Source organism: Motacilla alba, chromosome 3, assembly GCF_015832195.1.
Source record: "Motacilla alba alba isolate MOTALB_02 chromosome 3, Motacilla_alba_V1.0_pri, whole genome shotgun sequence".
In the NCBI taxonomy this organism is placed as follows: domain Eukaryota; kingdom Metazoa; phylum Chordata; class Aves; order Passeriformes; family Motacillidae; genus Motacilla; species Motacilla alba.
The window spans coordinates 106,100,901-106,122,914 of NC_052018.1; the positions used below are offsets into that span (position 1 = coordinate 106,100,901).

General features: G+C 39.1%; 1 protein-coding gene across 2 annotated transcripts in view; it reads left to right on the forward strand.

Moving 5' to 3' along the window:
* TMEM63A (transmembrane protein 63A) overlaps positions 1-22,014 on the forward strand; it is a 30,822-nt gene that overhangs the window by 3,475 nt on the left and 5,333 nt on the right. For both annotated transcript variants that reach the window (XM_038133228.1, XM_038133227.1), the window contains exons 4-21: positions 759-838; positions 2,356-2,419; positions 3,600-3,637; positions 4,792-4,934; positions 7,409-7,460; positions 8,612-8,720; positions 9,101-9,171; positions 9,887-9,967; positions 10,604-10,727; positions 11,070-11,203; positions 13,432-13,569; positions 14,686-14,839; positions 15,600-15,706; positions 17,307-17,393; positions 18,015-18,077; positions 18,913-19,075; positions 19,920-20,025; positions 20,986-21,153. In XM_038133228.1, coding sequence (XP_037989156.1) covers positions 759-838; positions 2,356-2,419; positions 3,600-3,637; positions 4,792-4,934; positions 7,409-7,460; positions 8,612-8,720; positions 9,101-9,171; positions 9,887-9,967; positions 10,604-10,727; positions 11,070-11,203; positions 13,432-13,569; positions 14,686-14,839; positions 15,600-15,706; positions 17,307-17,393; positions 18,015-18,077; positions 18,913-19,075; positions 19,920-20,025; positions 20,986-21,153 — 1,882 coding nt within the window. The remainder of the gene's footprint in view (positions 1-758; positions 839-2,355; positions 2,420-3,599; positions 3,638-4,791; positions 4,935-7,408; positions 7,461-8,611; positions 8,721-9,100; positions 9,172-9,886; positions 9,968-10,603; positions 10,728-11,069; positions 11,204-13,431; positions 13,570-14,685; positions 14,840-15,599; positions 15,707-17,306; positions 17,394-18,014; positions 18,078-18,912; positions 19,076-19,919; positions 20,026-20,985; positions 21,154-22,014) is intronic.

The window sequence follows — 22,014 nt, forward strand, 5'->3', positions numbered from 1 at the left end:
AAGTGAGGTTTATACATTTCATTGTCTTCCCATTTTTTGTGTGGCAGTCCTGCCTAATAACTGTAGAATACTACAGCCAATTTCAACCAGAGTTGTGAAGAATCTTGAGAACTCTCCTGCTTGCACCAAGTTTAATGACCAGATGAAGGAGGAAGATCTAAATTAATCCTCCCTGTTAGGAGGAAGCTTCTCATAAGAAGGTTATATTAATTGTGAAATGTGGAAATGAGCTGTGTAATCTTGACACAGAGATAATCTGGACATGTATCCTGGCTGGCCAGGCAGTATTTGATCCCAGTAGGTTACATCACTAACACCACTTTCCAGCCAAACAGGTAAGGGATGGAGGAGGAACCAGAAGGTGAGGGTGTATGCTACATATGCATAGAAAACAGGCCTTGTCACTTCATTGCTTTCTGTAGAGCAACTTGTTTAAAAAAAAAAAAAAAAAGAAATGAAGCTATGAAATACTCAGTGATGGAGCTTTTTGCTTTCTTTGTCTCTTTCAAAAAGGGAAAATACAAGGGGCAAATTAAAAATACATTGCAGAAAATGAAAAATAAATTGCAGAGATCAGAGATAGGTAATTTTGGTCCCAGACAGGTTGGTCTGTAGCATGGCCACCACTGAGTTGCCTGGCACATGATAATTGATTTAGGAGCTAGGACAGCATTTTTTGTCACTTCTTACACACCTAAGAATGATTATTTTGAAATGGGAAAAATAAATATTTTAATATCTTCCTTTTTATTTTCTAGATTTTAATATTACTGTTTTCCATTATAAGAAAGAGATTCTGGGACTATGGTCGTGTCGCTCTGGTGTCAGAAGTTGAAAGGTAAAAAATATATGTAATCAGACTGACTTGTTGAATCATCTGGGGAGTGGGGAGGAAAGTACAGAATTATGCATGCATATAACATAACATAAGCTGTATATGTTATATATTATGTATATGCACATTTATATCAATTAGTTATGTTTGTAATCACCTGCACATGTTTGTTAAAAATGCCCTCACACTGCTTCGTGTGAAATACATCCCCCTCAGAGAGTTACTGTCCAGGGTTTCAGCCATAAGTCCTGTGTTTCCATCGCCGTGAATTCCATCCCACAGCTGTGAGTTAAGGAAGTGGAGGGAAGGAAATAGGCTGCTTGTCTGCTGACATGCTGCACGTTGATGTTTGCAGTGTGCTTCTGTACAAAGGGATATTAACCATTTTGTTTATCTTGGCTCAAGCCCAGCGTATCCCCAGAGCTCCCTGCACAGCCTGTGCCACAAAATCTCCCAAGGGTTCAAAAAGAAAAATCTGCTTTTGCAGGTTTCTGAAAGTCTTCACTGATTTGTAGTAATATTTCAAATGAGCATTTGATTATATTTTTTTTTTAATGTAGGATGATGTGTTGGGATGTTTAAAATCTAAGCTGTCTGTGTGTGAAGTGGGGAAACTTTAACAGTGAGCCTCTTCCTGGTGCAATCGAATTGTGGTAAATTCACAACTGGGCAACTGGAAAGGACTCAAACCCTGTTTTTAGGTGTAATCTATGGACAGTTGTGAAAGATAGGTGATGTAAAATAAAATGGGCAATAACTGAGAAGGCTATAATCCAGCTGTAGTCATGAAGGTGCTCTGGTACTGGGCTGTGGAGGCATGGGACCAACAGGCTGGAGCAGTCAGACACCCAGGAGCCTCTGTTTTTGTCCTGCTGGAGTGAGCTGAGCCTGCTGGCCAAAATTACAGACACCCAGGAACACACTCCATTCTAACAGGCGTCTGCCTGTAATTACCATTGCAACATTTCTTTTTAGCAACAAACTGAAAACGGGCACTCTGCTGCTCTTGAGGGCTACAGAGTTTCTAAATGTTTCTAGCCTTGCTACAGGACTGTTTGTGTGAGGATGTGGCTTTGCAGGGATTTAGTTGTGAAGAGAAATTGCAAGCAGTGGCTGTACCATAAAGGAAGAAAAGTGGAGGGAAAAGAAGTGATGTCTTGTAGTAAGGAACATCCAAACAGGAAGCCAGCTTCCAAATCTGATCCTGACTAAGCTCCCAAACCTGTGTTTCATTCTGTTACATCACTGTGGCTTTAATATCCTGAAAAAATGTTATTTTCTTTCAAGTTCAGTTACGGGCTCTCATGTTGGGAGCTCGTGTGTCCCCTCTGTTCAACAGGAGACATACACAAGTTACTATAATCAGGCATGTGCTACAGGGTGAAAACCACATCTTTCATTAGTGAAAGAGTGTGTTTGAACTACATCCCTTGGTCAGAATTGTTAAAGTTGAAATAATTCTGTAAAACTCCATCATCTGTTGTTAAAGATACTAAAATGCATCAATTAATGTGTTTTAGTGAATCAAGATATAACCGGTTGTCAACATCATCGTCAGTACCTGAAGATCTTGAATATGATAAGGTAAGTATTCTAGAGCTCTGATAATACTTTCTGAATGGAATCTGCTGTAATTTGCCATTCCATCCAGTTCAATGAACCATCATTAAACTGGAAGTCCATCTCTATACAAAAATTAATAATGCAGTGCTAACTGTTTTTGTAGAACCATGCATAATCTCTGCTTCTTGACAAACTATTGCCATACCATAAAACCAGTATCTTGTGTCATTGTTTCTAAGTCTGGTTTGTTGGTTTGTTTGTTTTTGTTTTTTGGTTTTTTTTGTTTTGTTGTTGTTGTTGTTGTTGTTGTTTTAATTTAGAGACTAGTTTTAGTGTTTCAAAGGGGGAGGGGAGAGTGACAAAAAGACTAGTAGATAATTTGTACTGGGATAACAAAAAGTTCCATTGAGTTCACATTGCAAATAATACCTAGTTGTTTTTTACAGTACATTGTTTTCCTCACAGTGTTGAGAAAACTGGATGCAAGTGTGAGGCTAATAATAATGTTATGCACTCTCAGTAATCAAAATGGTTCGAAGTGGAGGGTAATATTTTGGCCAATAACTGGCTCCCTCCGTGGTCTTTCTGAAGTTGTTGAATTTGTACACCCCTGTAATTTTGTGTTGCAACTTCAGAATGAGCCATGCAAGAGTTGTCCAGTGGTGGCATCCTAAATTTTCAACATTTTACATATAAATGCATCAACTTAATATCTAGCCTTGCAATTAATTATTTGTGTGAGCATCAAAAGCATACTAGTGGTTGTACAGGATTGCTCTGCTATTTGTGTGCTTTACTTCATCTTTTGAAAACCGTAAAGCACCTTTAGCTGTTGAGTAACACGTGTCTATTTAGTTGGATAATGTTCACTTGAAAGAGGAGCCTTTTGAAAGAGAAGGGTTTTTTTTTGAACCACAGTGGGATGCTCAGTGAGATGTGAATTCTGCTATCCAGTTTAACTGGGGGATTTGTAAACCTATATAAGAAGCCTTTCTTTTAGTGTAATCACAGCACTGTTTTTAACAAGCACTAACTGATTAACTTGTATTAGTCCCTTGTATTTCAGAGCAACAAGCTACCAGCTTTTTAGCTAAGAGATTGTCTTAATAGAAAGACTTGTCTTTATTGGATGGATTAGACTCTATTTTTTGTATGTCAGTTCCTAAAAACTTCTTTTTTAAAAATTTTATTTTATTTATAGGGGTTTTGCTCTTGGATTACTGCTGCTTTTCGGATGCAGTAAGTATATTAAGCAGAAATAGTGAGCTGTGGTTTGCTTTGATCTCTTTTAATTTAGAAAGGTGGTTTTCATTCCAAAATTTTGGGGATTATTTTCCCATTTGAGTAGATAGAGTTTTAATACAAGCACTGATACAGGTGCCTCTGGTTGTTTGAAAAAAAGGAAGTGAAAACAAGGTCAACTTATGGGAACACTTTTTCAGGATACAGTTGTCCTGCTAGAAACCCAGGGACATCCCAATCTTGGGACAGTGTGTGAATCTGAGAGAATATATAGCATTTATATGGATTCAGAGCTAATAATTACACACTAGGAATTTTATTCTTCAAAGAGTACCACGTGGGTGTTCCCCTGTTTGAAGCCAGCAGGGCCCCAGGCAGGCAACGGGATTTTCCTGCAAGGGTTTCTGTGGAGAACTGGTGGTTTGGTTGGGGCTGGAATTAACTAACTAGGGAAAGTCCATCCCAGTGTTTCCCAGAAACTGAATGTTAGACGTGTGATGTGTGTTCTTTATGTCTCCTGGGGCTTAATAGATCATGACTTTAAAATCAATTTCTAGCTTGGATACACTGAAATATGAAAGGGGTGGGGGTTAAGCCTGTCCTTCTCCATTTTTGCTAGTTCAGTTCCTTCCTTTTCTAAGTTCTCCTATTCTAATGATCTAATCTGCTGACAGTGGAGAGATGGTGAGAGTTCATTCCAAAGCCTTTTATATCTCCTGTTAGCTGGGTGTCATAAGAGTGAGGTGGTTATGCTGTAATTTGCTTCCCAGGGGGCCTTTATGGAGATGAGTGGATACTGTCACTGAACTTAAATTTGGAGAGCTAGGCTTGTGACTGGCATAAAGCAGGAGGTCACAGCAAAAGACTTTGTCCTCTCTTAGTCCAAAAGAACTTGGATTCAGATTTGCTTTTCAGAGTATTGTTTCAATCTTAAATTCCCTGGTGTTAAGTTTTGTATAGTGGCATTGCATAAGAAAAACACACTTTTGGGAACCTGAATTTACATGTGAAAGAACACAGCAATTTTGAGAGCCAATAGGGATTGATGGGAATGGGGATGTCACTGAGTAGACTGAGGATTTAATGTGTGCTCATAAACCACTCCCAAGAAGACTAAGTAAGCTGACCATGTGCTTTTCTGGCTGATGCAGTGATGATGAGATTCATGAGAGGTGTGGGGAAGATGCCATCCATTACCTCGCCTTCCAGCGTCACATCATCTGCTTGCTGATTGCTATCAGCATTTTGTCTGTGTGTGTGATATTGCCTGTCAATCTCTCAGGTGATCTGCTTGGTAAGAATTTTTCATTTTGTATTCTTAGAACAGTTCTTTATGTAATAGCAAAAAAACTCTTTGGGTTTTTTTTTTTTTTTTTGGTTAAGTTTATAAGGTGGTGTTTTAACCTCTCTAGTGGGTTGACTCTGGCTGGATGCCATCTTCACAAACTGCTGCACCATAAGTCACTCTTCTACAGGGTGCAGTTCCTTCATGCACAGGTGAGTCCTCCACAGGATCACAAGTCCCACCAGGAAACCTGCTCCAGCAGGGGTTCCTCTCTCCATGGGTCCACAGGTCTCTGCCAGGACCCTCCTCCGGCATGGGCCTCCCACAGGATTGCAGCCTCCTCTCAGGCATCCACCTTCTCCAGCGTGGGTCTTCTCCATGGGCTGCAGGTGGATCTCTGCATCCTCATGGTTCTCCACCATGGGCTGCAGGGAAACTTCAGCTCTGGTGCCTGAAGCACCTCCTGCCCTTCCTTCTGCACTGACCTTGGTGTCTGCAGAGTTGTTCCCCTCACATATTCTCACTCTGCTCTTCTCTGTCTGCAGTTAGATCTGCACAACAACATTTTGTCCTTCTGAAATATGTTATCATGGCGGTGTTACTATCATTTCTAATTGGCTTGGCCTCAGCCAGCAGTGGGTCTGTCCTGGAGGTGGCTGGAATTGGCTCTTTTGGACATGGGGGAAGCTTCTGGCAGCTTCTCACAGAATCCACCCCTGTAGCCCCCCTGTTACCTAAATCTGGCCACACAAACCCAGCATACCCCCTCAGTCTGATGTGAAATTTGTGTGACTGTAGGGGGCTCTTTAAACAGTTGTCAGAAACAAGATTGCAGACCTCCTGCAGACAAGACTTAGATGACAAGACTTAAAAAGGCTCAAGGCAGGATTAACTTTACCCATGCCCTCTTAATTGGGGTTGATCATTATGGTTTTTATTGCTGGTGGTTGTCAATGGAAAACATCTTCACAGCTGAGAAATCTTTTTCTAGTGTCCAGTCTGAATCTCTTTTGAGTCAATCAATTTAAAATCAATTTTTTTATCTGTCACTGGAGATAATAGATTATTCTTTTCCTCTTTACAAAATCGTTGTAGCTGCTTGAGAATTATAAACATTTTTATCTGCTTTTTCCTCTTTCTCATAAACAAACCAGTTAATTTGGTCTTTAATGAGAAATGTTTTCCATTTGGCTGATCATAAAGTCTTCAGCCATGCCTTGAATTTTTCTTTTAATCAAGCTACACTGTCTGCCATTGTTCCTTTATGTCTTGGTTTGTGTCTCAAAATTGGACAAATCTTGCAGAGGCTTTGTCAATGATGGCTAGATAAAGTTCATTTCATGTTTCTTGCAGTCTAGTCCTCATTATGTCTTCCAGTGTGGCACCTACAATGTCCTCTAATCTGCCATTCAGTTTGCTGGTGGGAAACCTGAGTTCTTTGAGTGAGATCTCTGTTAAACCCTGTTTATACATGCTTCCATTTTTGATTATGAGCCCTTACAATCCCATTTCATACCTGGTTTTGTATCAGTGTACTCAAGATCATGTTTAAAGTGTTGTTCGTGGTTTTTGAGAACCTTGTGACATAGCTCTTGTCTGCAATAGGATACATTGTACCTTTTCCTTTTTGTATTGTTTACCTTTGGAACTTCCATCTTTGACCTCCTTTTTATGAGCTCTTTCTTAGCAATTCTCTTGTTATATTAAAATGAGCTTTTTATTAAAGCAGGACAATATAGCTTCTGTTTTTCTGCATTAACCTTTGTAAGTTTAGGAAATGCAGGAGAAACCAAAGCTTTAATATCTCTCCTTTTCTTCCTCCTCTTCCACTGTAAGCTGATTTGTGTATCTGCAGTTCTTTCAGTTGTGATGACTTAACTTGCAGTGTGGTTTAACAGTCTGGGCTGGAAGGATTGTTTAGCTTTCTAGATACACTAAACTCCTTTTCCTTTGTGATCATTTGCTCTATTTTCCCTCACTTGCATTATAATTTTTTTAAAATACTTGACAGTCTATTGAAATAATGTCATGTAAACCCATTTTTGACCTTACCAAGGTTGTCAGCACTGGTTTGTCAACACTGAATTAATGCACCTTAAAAGCCTGAGATAAGAAATCAGTTAAGATGAAAGAAAAATGTGAAGGAAATATGTTCAGTCACTAAACAATATTGTTAATGGGCATGAAGGGAGATTGGAGGGAGAAAGAGAACTGCTTCAAAGATCTGGTGTATAGATTTTCAAAACACTCTACTGTTTTTCTTGATGACTTGAACGTGGTATTATCTAGGAGTGTCTTTTCCAACTTTAAAACACAGGACAGAGTAAACCAGCATTGATTATGATTCTAAATCTTTTTATCAATGAACGTGCTCAGCATCAAAAAGAAATATATCAACTTCTTTAAAAAACAGAATAAAAGATGACTTTCTGACAGTAAGTGTTGCACCAGTTAATTTTCCTACTTGTTCTTGTTCTTCTTAGATAAAGATCCCTATAGTTTTGGAAGAACAACTATAGTAAATTTACAAACCAGGTGAGTCTTGCAGAGTCCCTCTATGCTGATGTCTGTTTCCTGCCATGGTCTCTAAACACAAGAATTGATACTTGCAGCATGGCTCGTGGGATTGGAATCACTTAATCCCTGTCTGTCAGCTGAAACTGGGATAGGTTCTGCTTCAGGCTGTGCACTTGCAGTGCTGATAAGAAATCCTGAGACTGGGCTTCTGGTCTCTCAGCTCTCACTTCTTACACCACGTGTTTCTCTTGGCTAATGACTGCACACCCAGTGATATTCTTTTCAGAAATTTCCCCATTAAAGGAAACCGTGCTTCAGAAGGAATGTAAAGCTGATAGCTTTACTGGAATGTGCAGCTGGGATGATTTAAATTCCCTTACATTAGATTTATGTGTGTGCATATCTCTCCCATCTGAGATTACAATTAAAATTACTTCAATGTGTTTTAAAAAGTCTGTAAAATAGTTGAAGTACAAAGCTGCACAAATCTTCTGATTTATTCTTGATTAATCTATATCCATCCCTGGCACTATGTCCAGTAGAATTTCTGTTTTGTTTAACCATGTTATGAAACCAAGTAACTAATGGGGATTTTTTTACTTTGCTGGATTTTTTTTATTTGTAAAATAGATTCCTGTATTTTAGTTTAATTACAATTATTAATGCTCTTCACAAAACTGAAGACCTGTTCACAGAACAGAACTTCTGTTAGCTTTGAAGAAGCAGCTATCAGAAGAGCAGAATTTACTCCCTATATGAGGCTGTTTTCAGTTTGAGTAAGGATTGTGTTCAAGGAGAGCCTAATTATGCACTCAGCACAGTAAATAATAAAGTAAATAACAAATATTTTGGCAAATGGCATCATATATCATATAGGTCATCTGAATGAGAAAGTAAAAGCCCAACACTGCCTAAATATGTCCATGTCCTAGAACATCTGGTTTTTTGGTTTTTTTTTATCTCCATGACCCACAGAATTTTATGAGAAGCAAATAATCCTGTTGGCTGTCCAAGGCATCTTCATAGGTGTGGCTGACTACCAGGAGCTGCCTTTTTTCCTTGTTTTGTGTTCAGTGAGAGGTTTTGACCTGGTTATCATTCTGATGGCTGCTTGTATCAGCTGGACAGTTGGTTCTTCCTGTTTCTCATATTTCTGTTTTGTCTGACAGCAATAATCTTCTTTGGCTGCACACAGTTTTTGCTGTGGTTTACCTGATTCTGACTGTTGTCTTCATGAGACATCACATGAAGTATGTCACATATAAAGAAGAAAACATAGTAAGTGTCTGTATTGGAGTGAAAAAAGTCTATTTGCCAATGGATAATGCTAAAAAAGCAAATTGCTAAGGTGCCTCCTGCATGCTAGAATGTGACATAAAAGTGAGGGAATTAACTGAAAGCAATGCTCTACTGAGTGAATTGTGAAAAGGGATGGAGAGAAGGGGGTTGGGGAGGGATTTGTGAAATTTTGCTGTAACCTATTACCAGTGTAGAAGGTGCTATGTGAAATAGATGTGCTCCCACCAAAATCAGAATTACCTACCTTTTCTCCCGCTCTACTACACAGCTAATTGTGCTGTGTCTTGGCCTTCTTTATAGTCTTGTTTTCTCTTTTGTAATGTATTTTATCAAAACGTAACTTGCATTTTCTCTCCCAGGTTAAGTGCACATTGTTCATAACTGGTCTTCCAAAAAACGCGAGTGAAGAGACAGTGCAAAACCATTTCACGTAAGTTCCACGCTTGAGTGATAACATTAGAGTCATTGAATGGTTTGGCTTGGAAGGGACCTTAAAGGTCATCAAGTTCCAATTCCCTGCCATGGGCAGAGACACCTTCCACTAGACCATGTTGCTCAGAGCCCCATCCAACATGACCCTGAACATTTTCAGGTGTGGGGCATCCACAACTTCTCTGAGCAACCTGTTCCAGCATCTCGCTACCCTCACAGTGAAGAAGTTCCTCCTAACATCTAATCTAAACTTATTCTCTTTTTGTTTGAAGTCATTCTCCCTTATCCTGTCTCTACATGCCTTTGTAAAAAGTTTCTTTCCATCTTCGTTTAGGAATAGGAGATGTAAAATTGTCCTGGTAGTTTTCCCTGCCCAAGCAGATAAGTTTTTTGAATTTTGCACTGTTAAAAATTCAGAAAAGACTATATTACAATCAAGTTAGTTAACTGATCTTAAAATCAGGATTTAAGAAAGTGTCTGTGTATCCACACTTACCACTCATGCCCCTACACAACTTTTACTTGGAATAAAGCTGTGCGTCTCATGTTAAGTAACTTCCAGTGACTGTCTGTGGAGAGTCTCTGCTCTCTGACACCTCATTCAGAAATTAAATGAGTGATGAGATGTCAGTTAGATACCAGTACTGCTATTTGAAACAGTTTCTTCACTGTACTTTCTGTTCTCATTGTTCTCATGTGCTGCTTCCTTGCAGGGATGCCTACCCAACTTGCACTGTGCTGGAGGTCCAGCTGTGTTACGATGTGGCCAAGCTTATTAACCTTTTCAAAAAAAGGTACTTGTTTTTGTAACCTACACAAATGTAGCATAATTCTGTGAATGTTTTGCTAGTCCTTAATCAACATGTACCAGCAGTACTAACCTGGTGCATCCTAAAGATGGATTCTGCTCTTCAAGTTCTAGTCTGGACTTCAGTTAGAGTCAGCTGTGTTTTAAAGGGGTTGATGGGGCTCAGCCCATCTCTTGTTGGTGTGATATGTTGTGTGTTGCCTAAGTTAAGTTTTGACTTGCTGATTATTTGTGTATGTACTTAGTTATTTACAGACAGGCAGTGCAAAATGAACAACTGAACTATTGAATTAATAACTGTTAGCCCTGCTTCTTTGGCCAGATGTGCTGATCACTGGAGAGACAAGTGTTATCTTCTGGGCTCTCAAGAAAAACATTGGGTTGTTATTTTTTCTGGAATCTCACTACAAGTGTAGGCTGTATAATGATATTACAGACTTGCAAATAAATTCTATAAGTAACCAAAATAAACTGCATGTAAATATCTTTGGTGACTGATTCATTTGCTAGCAGTCCTTGGCATTATTTTTTCCTCTCAGGGGTTATAATCTTTTTAAGCTTGATGTTGATTCTGTTTTCTTGCAAAATATTATGGATTTTTTTTTTTTTTTTTTTTGTGCAGAAAACAGGCAGAAAAAAGCCTGATTTACTATGAACACCTGCATCAGAAGTATGGCAAGAGGGTCCAAATCAACCCTAAGCCATGTGGTCAATTCTGCTGCTGTGAAGTGAGAGGATGTGAAAGGGTAAGAGATTCTGTTCTTTTCTAGTTATAGCTAACTAGGTTATTAGAGGAGTAGAAAATAGTGTTTGTGTCATGTTTCACTGACCTTCAGAAAATTCTTTAATTAAGAATTAATAATCCTTTTGTACTGCATAGAAAAGGAATTCCCTGAAACTTTTGAAATGTAATCTTAGTGTACAAGCTGAAGTACAGTAAAATCTTCCTGTTGTCTTTGCCTTGTGTCACGATTTGTAATTTGTGGTAGTGGCATGAGGAAGGGTGACCATGGTTTGTGTAAGCTGTGTGTTAACGAGGATATTGGCCATCTGGTACTTGCATGTAACACCCATCAATTTCCCCACAGGAGGATGCTGTAGATTATTATACCAAAGTTAGAAATGAACTTGAGGAAGAATATTCAAAAGAGGAACAAGCTGTTCATAATAACCCACTGGGAATGGCCTTTGTCACATTTCAAGAGAAGTCCATGGCAACCTAGTAAGTTTTGTCCGTTGTCTTGCTTGCTCTCTTTTTACTAAAATAGTACAATTGATCTCTTGTTTATGTCCCTTGTTTGCTTATGTTGGTTCTTCCTTTCTTCTTTTTCACCATTCTGTGGATTTGCTCTGCTTTGCTTTCTGGTAAGTTTTTTCCATAAATGTGTTTTAGCCTCTATGCTTTGAATGAAGAAATTATCTAAGGGACTAAAAGGCTTGGGACATTTAATGGGATAAAGAGCCTTTCTCTTCTGTGTGGAATCCAGTCCATCAGGGTAGGTTTATAGGAGGCCAGACTAATTGGTTCTTGAATATGAGTTACTGACAACTCCATTTCCTACTGTGCAAATGGTGCAATTACCAGACTATCAGAGTGGGTACAAATTACACTGCCAGTTAAGTCATCTCAGCAGGGTAGGCTCAGTGAGGGACCTGGCCACAGGTGATAGATACACATATTCTGTATATCTCTTACCTGTTGTTATAGATATATGTTTAGACCTAATAGCAGAAGTTGTTTTGTGCTTTTATTCAGTCATTTGCAGAGAAAAATGTGTGTAGCCTCTCATGTTCTGTTGGCACTTCGTAAACTCTTTTGCTAACACAAAGTGGGTAAAGGGAAGCAGAATAATATTTGTATTGCAACATAACACACCATGCTTTTTTCTGTTCTTAGCCTCTGTACTTTAAATTGTCTGCATTCTTTTGGCCTTTGAGTCATGTTAGAGACACAGTTTTTGAGGCCATTTTTCAAGGAAGACCAGGATGTAGAATTTCTTGCAAGAATTTGGTATATTGGAGAAAGTTTTGCTTGCTACTCTTTCATTGAGTAGTGATTGTGTGATGAAATCTGCCTCCTCTCCTAATTTTGTAATGAAATAACATTTTGAGATGAAAATGAAGGAAGAAATGAGCTCTCAAGTACCTTCTCTAGCTCCTGATGTGTTGTGTACAATTTTGGTGGGATAGTCCCTCCTTGAGCAAGTGTTCTGAGTTGCACTGCAGGCATCTCTGAGTTCAGTCATCAAGACCTGAAAATATTTTAGCTTGTTTAGCTTAGAACTAATGTGGTGGACTCCATTCCCTGGGAAATTAGATTACATTTTTAAGCTGAGGCTCCCATCAAATTAGAAAGTTACTTGGTGCCCTTAGGGTGCTCTGCTCTGCAAGGCCCTGAAATAGGATGAGAAAAACAGGACACTAGAAGTGAGGTTCTAGGGGCTCAGGTGATTGTAGAAGCTTTTTGATGATAGCTAAAACTTGCTCTGTATGTATTTTTAAAAATAAAATATCAAAGAATAATCAACTGTCTTAAATACTTGCTGCTGCAAGATGCTGGCAATCTGACACCACTGCTTGAATTCTGGTAAGGAAAAGGTCTGGGGGGTTGAGGGTCATGTTTGTTAGTTTGGTGTTTGTGTGTGTGGTTCTCTGTCTCCTTTATGTTAAGACCACAACTGAGAAAAAAAAAGCATGTTCACAGATTTTGGAATCACCCCATCTAAATATAATATATATTGTTTCTATGCTGCTGTAATAAAATAGTTTCTGACTGTGTCCCTCACCCTTCTACTGCTGTCCTTTGAGAGATTTTTGATAGCATTTATTCTGGGCATGTTTAAATTTTCTTTAAATATTTTGAGTGCCAGTCAACTCATAATATTGGAAGATAGAGTTAAGCACTGTGATTATTTTAGGAGTGGGTGAAAGAGGCTAATATTTTGAATTGTGAGAACACTAGCATGCTAAAAATTCTTCTGAGAATTGGTACTCAAGGCAAAATTGGCTGGTTTTGGTACTAGTGTAAAGGATTAGTCTGCAGTCTCATTTCATTAGTCTACTTTGATTTGAAGACAGCTGTATTATGTAAAGATGTATTTAGGAAACTGTCTTTTATTTTTTTCCAATGCTCTCAGGCTTTGATTATTTTTTTTAATATGACTCATTGCTGTTGTTCATGTTGGTAGAAGCAGTAAACAGTTTAAACCAAGACTGCTTTACTTTTTCTAACAAAACAGATCTCAAACCTGTGGTAGCAACTGTTTAAATAATGGTCATCAATTCATAATGTGTTACAGTGTTGTTTAAGCTCTATCTTGATCACAGGTGATTAAAATTCTAAAAAATAAAAAAACCCAAACTTTTATCACTATTCCCAGACTTTCTCATTACATATTTAGCATTTTCAGGTGTAAAAAATTTGAAAAATCTTTCTCTTCTTCCTTGCAGCATCCTTAAGGACTTCAATGCCTGCAAATGTCAGAGCATTAAGTGTAAAGGAGAACCCCAGCCATCACCCTACAGCAGGGAGCTGTGTGTGTCCAGCTGGGAGGTTACATATGCTCCTTACCCTGAGAATATTTGTTGGTAAGGGTCCTGTCTTACATCCATTTGTTGGTGATAGTGTAGAATTAGAATGGGCACAGGACAAACAGAGATGAGTGGGTTTCTTTTAACCCTAAACTAAAACTTTGTGTGTGTTGGAATGTGGCTGATCTGCCTCTTTATTTTCATTTCTGATGTTCTTCATTGACCTTGGGGTCTGTGGATGTTATTGAGGTAACGGACTAGAGTTTTTCCACCCCAGAATTTAAAAAAAAATCCAATCCTGTTTATATCTGTCCCTCAGTATTTCTTTTTTTTTTTTTTTTGAGGCTACTGCATATCTACTGTTAAGATCTGAAGGAAGCAACTTGGTTTTAGTGCTGGGTATCCTCAAAATATGTATATATTTTCTGAGTTGCCATGTGATGAGTGTAACTTGGTCCACTCTATAAACTCTGTTCTGTCTTCTTCCTGTTCTTTTCCTTTTCTCCCCGCTACCTTGAAGGAGAGGGACCCAGGGATATGCCAAGTACACAAGAAGAGTTGTCATAATCAAGGATGTTATTGAACCTCTGTATCCCTGTTTGGTTTGTTCTGAATATTTGGCTTTGCCTGGTGCTCAAATCATTCCAGTCCTTCTGGCAACCATCTCAAATAACATTTAAGAACTTTACTTGTTTAAAATCTATAGTTGCTGTTTTAATATGGCAGGAAGGGATGCAGTGTTTGCAAATTTGAAATTTTATTTCAAATCACAGTTTTTTGTAGATTCTGCCTCTGATAGGTATTCTCCTTGCAGAAGTTCTGTGTTCTCTGTCTCTTCTTGTTCCATTTCTGTTTAGTACTTCTGTATTATTGAACAATGGAAGTGTTTCATCCCAAACCTTAACTAGGTTAAATATTGTGTTTGTGTAATGAAAGATTAGATATGTTCTTCTGCAAGCACAATTTATGGCATCATTCAAGAGAGGTTGCACAGTTCTCTTTATTTCTAATAGCAACTGGAACTTGTGTTGTGCTTTGTTATATAACTTTGAAAGCTCAGTTTAGAAAAAGCAGTGCCACCTGTTACTTGACAGATAGTGTATGTATCTTTTTTTAACAGCAAATGCTTGCTGCTTGTTTTAATGCCTTTTTTATTTTGTCTTCTTTCTCCAGGAAAAATCTTTCAGTGCACGGATTCAAATGGTGGTTTAGATGGGCTTGCATTAATTTGCTTCTTTTTATTGTGCTGTTTTTTCTTACTACTCCTTCCATAATCATCTCAACCATGGACAAGTTCAATGTCACTAAACCTATTCACTACCTTAATGTGAGTATTGCCATATGTTTGGATATAGCTGCAGATCAGACCAAAATTTTGGTAAATTGACAGGGTTTCATTGTTTTACCTTCAGCTGAAATTCCTACCTCACAGCTTCAGTTGAAATTCTCAGGACTGTTTTATGTAGCTGCTGATTAAAACCATAAGTCCAGAATCAGGTCTTTAGCCCTCTTTTGTTCCTGGATGATAGTCTGAAGTGATTTTTATCTGAAGTTTTATATTATTATAACATGTTTATGTGTTTGTGGTAAAAATTTGCAGTCCAAACTTAAATAATTCTGAATGTTGTAATCAAAAAATCTTTGCAAAAATTGGAATTTCAAATCCAACTTGTATTTTGATTTTTGTGATAAGAAGGGGGAAAGTCAGATTTTTAACTCTGAGGTAAATTTTTTTTTATTTTGCTTACAGGATTCAAAGCAAGATGACATATATATCTGATCCTAGTTTGACTACAGCTAAAGCAACTTGCAAGCTGTTCTTTTTAAATATTTCCCCAAGCTACTGTAAGCTACATAAAAACTACTTGTGAGACAGCAATTTCATGGAATTTAATTCCGAATCTCACTTTGGTTTTTTGTCTTGCATGCCAGTGCTAAGCACTCACTACACAATTTAAGACTATTTGAATATAATTTTTCCACTTCATCCTGCTATAATTTACAAAAAGAAAAATATTAGCATCTCTGTTCTACCACAACTGCATTAAAATGTTTTTAATACTAGCTCTTATTTTCTCCCTCACTAGAATCCTGTCATCAGTCAGTTTTTCCCAACTCTCTTGCTCTGGTCCTTCTCAGCTTTGTTACCAACAATTGTCTATTACTCAACTTTGCTGGAGTCCCACTGGACAAAGTAAGCAACCTTTTCCTCTGTTTTTACCTTATCAGTTGAACTACTAAGATAAATGAAGTGCTGATCTTTCAAAATCTCAAAATCTTTGAGATTTTGCTGTCTCAAATCCACAGACCTCTCCTAGCAGGGAAGGTTCTTGTCTCTTTCTAGTGTTATAACCACACTTCAGGGTTTGGGTAATTTGTAACCCACGCAGCAAGTCTAATATGACCACATGATTTGCTTATGCTTTCCCCTGCTCCCCACCTCACTCCTCTTTGTGTTTAATCAGAAAAATAAATTGTATGAGCAGGCTCAGGACGTGTAGCTTCAACAGAAGCATGGGAAGTGCCTATAATCCCATCACTAACTTGCTCTCTGGGAAGAGACAGGCCATGTGGTTTGGATCCCCTCCAGGCTGACAACTTATAAAAAGGGCATGCATCTTTTTGTTGTCTGGCATGACAAAATGGTCTGGATGTAACTCCTGGTCCACAGCTCAGATCTGTTGGCTATCAGTGGTGATCTGAGAAGGCTTATATGGCCAAAGGCCCAGCAGATGTGTTGATGCAAGCTTTTCACACTGAGCTGGTGCACCCCAGAGGTGTCAAGCCCACTAATGAGCTGCTGACTTGCAGAACTCAGCACAGCTTGGTTTGGAGTACCAGATTTGATGCCCTGTTTACTTACACACAGATAAAAGCATGGTACTTCAGTATCAACTTCACTCAGTCTTTATCCATAAAGCTTGTAGTCATTGTTTGTTTTTATATTCTAAGCTAAATTTGGTGGTTTTGCTTTTGAATTTTTATACAATGCTTTTCTAAGACATCGTGTCTAGAGTCCATTGTTTATTTGTCACAGTTGTATGCTTTTCATCAGCTTTGTTTTGGTAGCTCTGCTGCACACATGAACTTTGAGTCCTTCTCTATCAGTTAAAATAATTTTGTGAAGTCACTAGAGATCACAGGTCTGATTTCAAGCCTCAGTGTAGTTACACTGATAGGTCTCACAGTGCCCAAGGGTTCCTATAATAAAACCCCTATGGTTTTAAAGCCCTATCAGATACCACCTCTAGGAGTCTGAAGTATTCACAGTGCTGCACTTTTCTGGCAACAGCCTGTCACTGGATCCATGTTCCTGCTGCTGTAGTGGGGGGTATAGCATTTGTAGTGTCATGTTGTTCCCCAAGACTTGACACCTGACAAAGGAGGTTGTCTAAGTGTCTGGTTTCTTGGCAGCGGTGCCCTTTTCTGAACTGCTTAATCCCTGCTGGCATGGCACTTGAAGAGCTGTTTGCTTCCAAGCTGTTGCAAGATTGAGTGTCTTTGGGTGAGAGAGCAGCTGTGCTTGTTGCACATCCCCGTGCAGACCTGTAGTGGTGCTCAGCCAGAGGCTGGATTAACATTCAGCAAGATTTTTGTTGCCCAAGAAGCTACTGAAAGTCTGCTCGGTCCATATTAGTGAATATCTCAAAGATGTTTGGTTTTTATCTGGTAGCAATGTGACATGGTAGGGGAAGCTGGGAGTCTGACAAGTGCTGGCATTGTCCAGGAAAGATCCTTCATATGTTGCAGCTTTATGTATGAGTTTCTCACTCGGTGCCTTTTTTTGTTGATAGATCTGCAGAGAACAGAATAATGATGCATAAAGTCTACATATTTTTGATCTTCATGGTATTGATTCTGCCTTCCCTTGGTCTGACCAGGTAAAGAATCATAGTTTAATGAGATAATGGCTGAGTACTTTTATAATGAGATATCTTACTTGTGTTTCCCAGTTGTGAGGTACCCCCATTCCCTTCAGTGTGTGTGGTTATGTTATCATTACACATTAGGTTTCAATATTCATCTTACATCTGGGATCCTCAGAGCCCTTAAAAGTTTCCAAAGCCTGGCTTTTCTTTTAACAAAGAGATTTAAGACCTTGTAAGATCAATGGCTAATTAAAAGTTGCTCGCCATTATAGCTGAGAACCAAGTTTCCTGACTGTGTCTTATACTCCACTTGGAGTTGTCCATTTTTTCCCATGTTCACAGGTTTTGACTGTTTCCCTGGACGATGTGTATTTGTCCTATCTGTATGATAATTGCTAAAAAAATAAATAATAAAACATTAATATGAAGTAGATAGTTTCGTCCTGTTTAATTTTTGTACCTTTTTTCTTATTTCTAGCTATCAGTAACTGTGATAAAGCTGAAGTAGTGTTTAGATTATTTGCTTAAATTCTTTCTATGCACTATCTTGACTCAAGCTGCTTAAAAAGAGAAGCATTTTTAAACAGTACTAAGGTGTGGGAGACTGAATTGCATTCACCATTTTTCTTTCAGCCTTGATTTTTTTTTCCGCTGGCTGTTTGACAGAGAATCCTCTGATTCTGCAGTTAGGCTGGAGTAAGTATCAGCTAAATAATATTCTCTCTTTGCTATTCCTTTGTAAAGAAGTACTTAGGACTTAAGATTTTTTTGGCTCTTTACTGTCCTTGGTTAGTGTTTATTAGAATTTGCTCAGAGTTGCTGCTTTGGGAGGATGTTGAGCTTCTGAATAAGGGGAGAAGACAATAAGATTGGACATTAGCAAGGATTTCTTCACAGAAAGGATGATGAGATATTGGAATTGGATGAGGATTGTTGCATAGCATTGGCAGGGGATCTTCTCAAGGATTACAGTGAGACCAAAGAGCTGCAACAGTTCTCTTTCTGAAAAATGTATGTTTTTGCACACATTACATTGCAAATTTGCAGTTGTTGGTTATTTTAAGTTCCTGTGCCTGGAGGAAAAGAATAGAATGCAATTATTAGGGCATAGATTTCCAAATGCAGTTTCAAAATTGGTAATAACAGGAAGACAATTAGGAGTTACTAAGTCAGGAGAGATGATTATTCTATTGCAGTCTTATCTCATCTCGTGTCAGGTTGCTGTTGCAGACATCAGATGATGCTCTTGTCTGCTGTCAGCCACCCATCAGGCTGCTGCATCTTTTTGTGAACAGTTCATTCTTCATCTGAACTGCAACTCAGGCAGGCTCTTACATACTACCCTGACTGCATTTGTAGCTGTGCAGAATTCTTTTTCAACAAGGTTCTCAGAAGTTCTGCTGGCCACTTCCTAACCTATATAGTGCTTATTCTTACCATAAGAGATTTCCAAAGGCAATAGGGATACATTGCATACCTCCAGTGTTTGCTTGCCTTCCTCCCAGTCAGCGTCTGGTGTCTTTCCTGGCAGATGTGTCTTCCTGCCTGACCAGGGAGCCTTCTTTGTGAACTATGTGATTGCCTCAGCCTTCGTGGGCAATGGGATGGAGCTGCTGCGCCTGCCGGGCCTCATCCTCTACACCATTCGCATGATCATGGCCAAGTCCACAGCAGAGAGGAAAAACATCAAACAGGTATTGGAGCCCCTCCTGAGCAGGAGGCATTTCAATGGCTGATCCTTGTCAGAAACAGTGGCAGCACCCATCCTTCATACCATTAACTGTCGTCTCCTGACTTTTTTTTTTCTTTAGCCTTTGTTTCGCCTGTCCACGACAGGTTCATATTCCCTTCATTCACAGCACAGATAACAGGGAGGGATTTATTCCAGTCAGAGGTGGTCAAAAATCAAAACCCAAGTTCTGAATTTCAGGTATCAATCTCTTCATAGCTCTAAGTCAGAGTTTTATGATTTGGATTTTATAGAACAGTTCTGATTTTATCTTATAGTCTGAACTTCAGGGGTTTTTTAATTCAAATATGTCTAGAGTTAGTTTCTTCTAAGTGTGTACAACTTGTTTTAAACTGAGCATACACCTAGCAAATTTTTTTTTTTGCCTATATTGCATTTTAAGAGGTGGACTTTCACTTCCAGGTGAAGTGTCATCCTATAGCTTGAAATTCCAGGTGTTACAGTGGGAACTTAAGCCTGCATGTAGCTACCACAGAGAAGTGAAGGTTCTGAGTCTGGCACAATTATTTCCTGCCTTGTGATTTTAAGGAGATGCTTCTTGTAGATGCAGATTCTCTGAGAAATCACTTTAAGGCTAAGAAAGAAACAGCATCTTTTCTGTATGTCCAGGCAATAAAACCACAAAATACTTCATCTAATTACATCATTTCTGCCTCTTAGGGAAATAACTGATCTCTCAGGGGGAGCGAATAAGATAAGGTGAATTGTTGCTTTAGGGAATCTATTCTTAACTGCTGACACATTGATGGATGACTTGAGAGTCTTGGGTGTTTTGTTTTTGTTCCTAGCAACAGGCATTTGAATATGAATTTGGAGCAATGTATGCCTGGATGCTGTGTGTGTTCACTGTCATCATGGCCTACAGCATCACATGTCCCATCATTGTCCCTTTTGGTAAGTTTTCCAGTGGGCACTGTGGGAGTGAGATGGGGCATGTGGGAAGTTTGAAAGGCTCAGCTCTGCATTCTTATTCCCATTCAAATGCTGATAATCCTTAGGACTTGGATCCAAGTTTCCTTCCCTTCCCCTGGAAGAACAGTGAAAAAGATGATGAATTGCTTAGCTCTTGTACTGCCTTTAGAAGTTGAAAATACATTTAATGTCTGTTAGATGTTTATTTTATTTCTCAAATTTGAGTGTACCGGCTTTGGTAGTGAGGTGTTTAGATCAGACTTGAGTAGTACTAAATAATTTTATATAGTTGGTATTTTCATTTTCCAATCCAAAATTTTACAGAGCTGGATACAAGATAATTATCCAAATTAGATATTGTTCAGAACTGGTTTAATCAACAACCTTATTATTGGGAGAATGTGGCCAATTTTTATGTAACAATGTAATTGATATTTACTTACATTCTGTTTTGTATGCAGTTGTAAATATCTGAATGTGCCACTGCATCACAGAGCAGTTGCAATTCATAGTTGCCACAGCAGTTGCTGGCTGTTTGTTTGGATAAGGAATAGCTGACTTGAAATCCAGTCATGAATCTGGTGAAGGCTGAGAGGGAGATGTTAAGGAGGTTGCTGTCATGCCTTCCTTACCAGCAACAGTGGAAGGGGAGTCAGAAAGTCTTCCCTACTGGCTTGGCCTCATGTGCCAGCACCTGGAAGGAGCTCTGGGCTCTCCCTGGGAACACAAGAGGCACCACAGAGAAGTGTGTGGAGAGGGAAGGGATGGAGATGCAACAAGCTCAGCTCCTAAGCTTTAGGAGCAGGTGCTGTCTTGCAGCTATACCCATCTCATGTCTGGGCTGCATCCACTCACTCGGTTAGTGCAGATCCCCTCACAGAGTTGCTGCTTTTTATCAAACCTCCAACAGCCTCTGCTTGACTCTCCTGTTTTCCCTGCCAGGTTTGATCTACATCCTCCTGAAGCACATGGTGGACCGGCACAACCTCTACTATGCCTATCTCCCTGCCAAGCTGGAGAAGAAGATGCACTTTGCAGCTGTCAATCAGGCCCTGGCAGCTCCCATCCTCTGCCTTTTCTGGCTCTATTTTTACTCATTCGTGAGGCTGGGTAAGTATGACCTGTTTCCTCCTGGAAGCTGCTCCCAGCTCTCTTGCCAGCATCCCTGAATTAGATGTGAGCTCTCATAAAGCTTTCATAAGCTTTGTGGACTTTTTCATTTCCTTCCCTAAAGGGGGAGTCATGGTGGTTTTCTGTGGCACTGAGCTACACAAGATTTGCCTTTGATGGAGATGGCTGATCTATTAAACTGTTAGCATGGGGCTCCATGTTCCTTCATTTCAGAGGTGATCATGAATTCCTTAAATCAGTACAAGTGGAATTGGCCAGTTGGGCTGTGAAGTGACAGACAGTAAAAATCATTACATAGAACAAAAATCTGCTCAGAATTAGCTCTTTATAGTAAGATGATCACTGGCTTCACTACCTGCATTTGTGCAGCCTGGACATAAGTTTAATTTGCCTGGCTGGATTGGCTGCTGCCTTGCTTGTACAGCCATCACTTAGGAAAAAATGCTAAAATGTTGGCTAATGCTAGTCCTTGTGTGTTCTACATCATCCATCAAATTTTACATGGAAGACTGCAGTGAGATGGTGACTCTCTTCCCCACACTGGAGTTTAAAACCTCATGTTTTGTATGCAATTTATCTTTAAAACACAAACATTCTGTGTTTTGCAAATAGTTGGCATTGATTGTATTGGCTGTGCTGTCCCAACAGCTTTGATATCAGAAAAAGGTAGGCAACAGCTTGTGGGTTTTTATCCATGATACAGGAGAAAGCATTTGGCATGGGATGAGGATGTCAGTGGTGCTGGAAGGGTTGGGTTCCCCTTCTTTAGAAGGAAGCTCCTGGTGGCTAACTGTATTGTGCCCTCATGACAAATGATTGCATCTGCATTGTGGTTTTTAG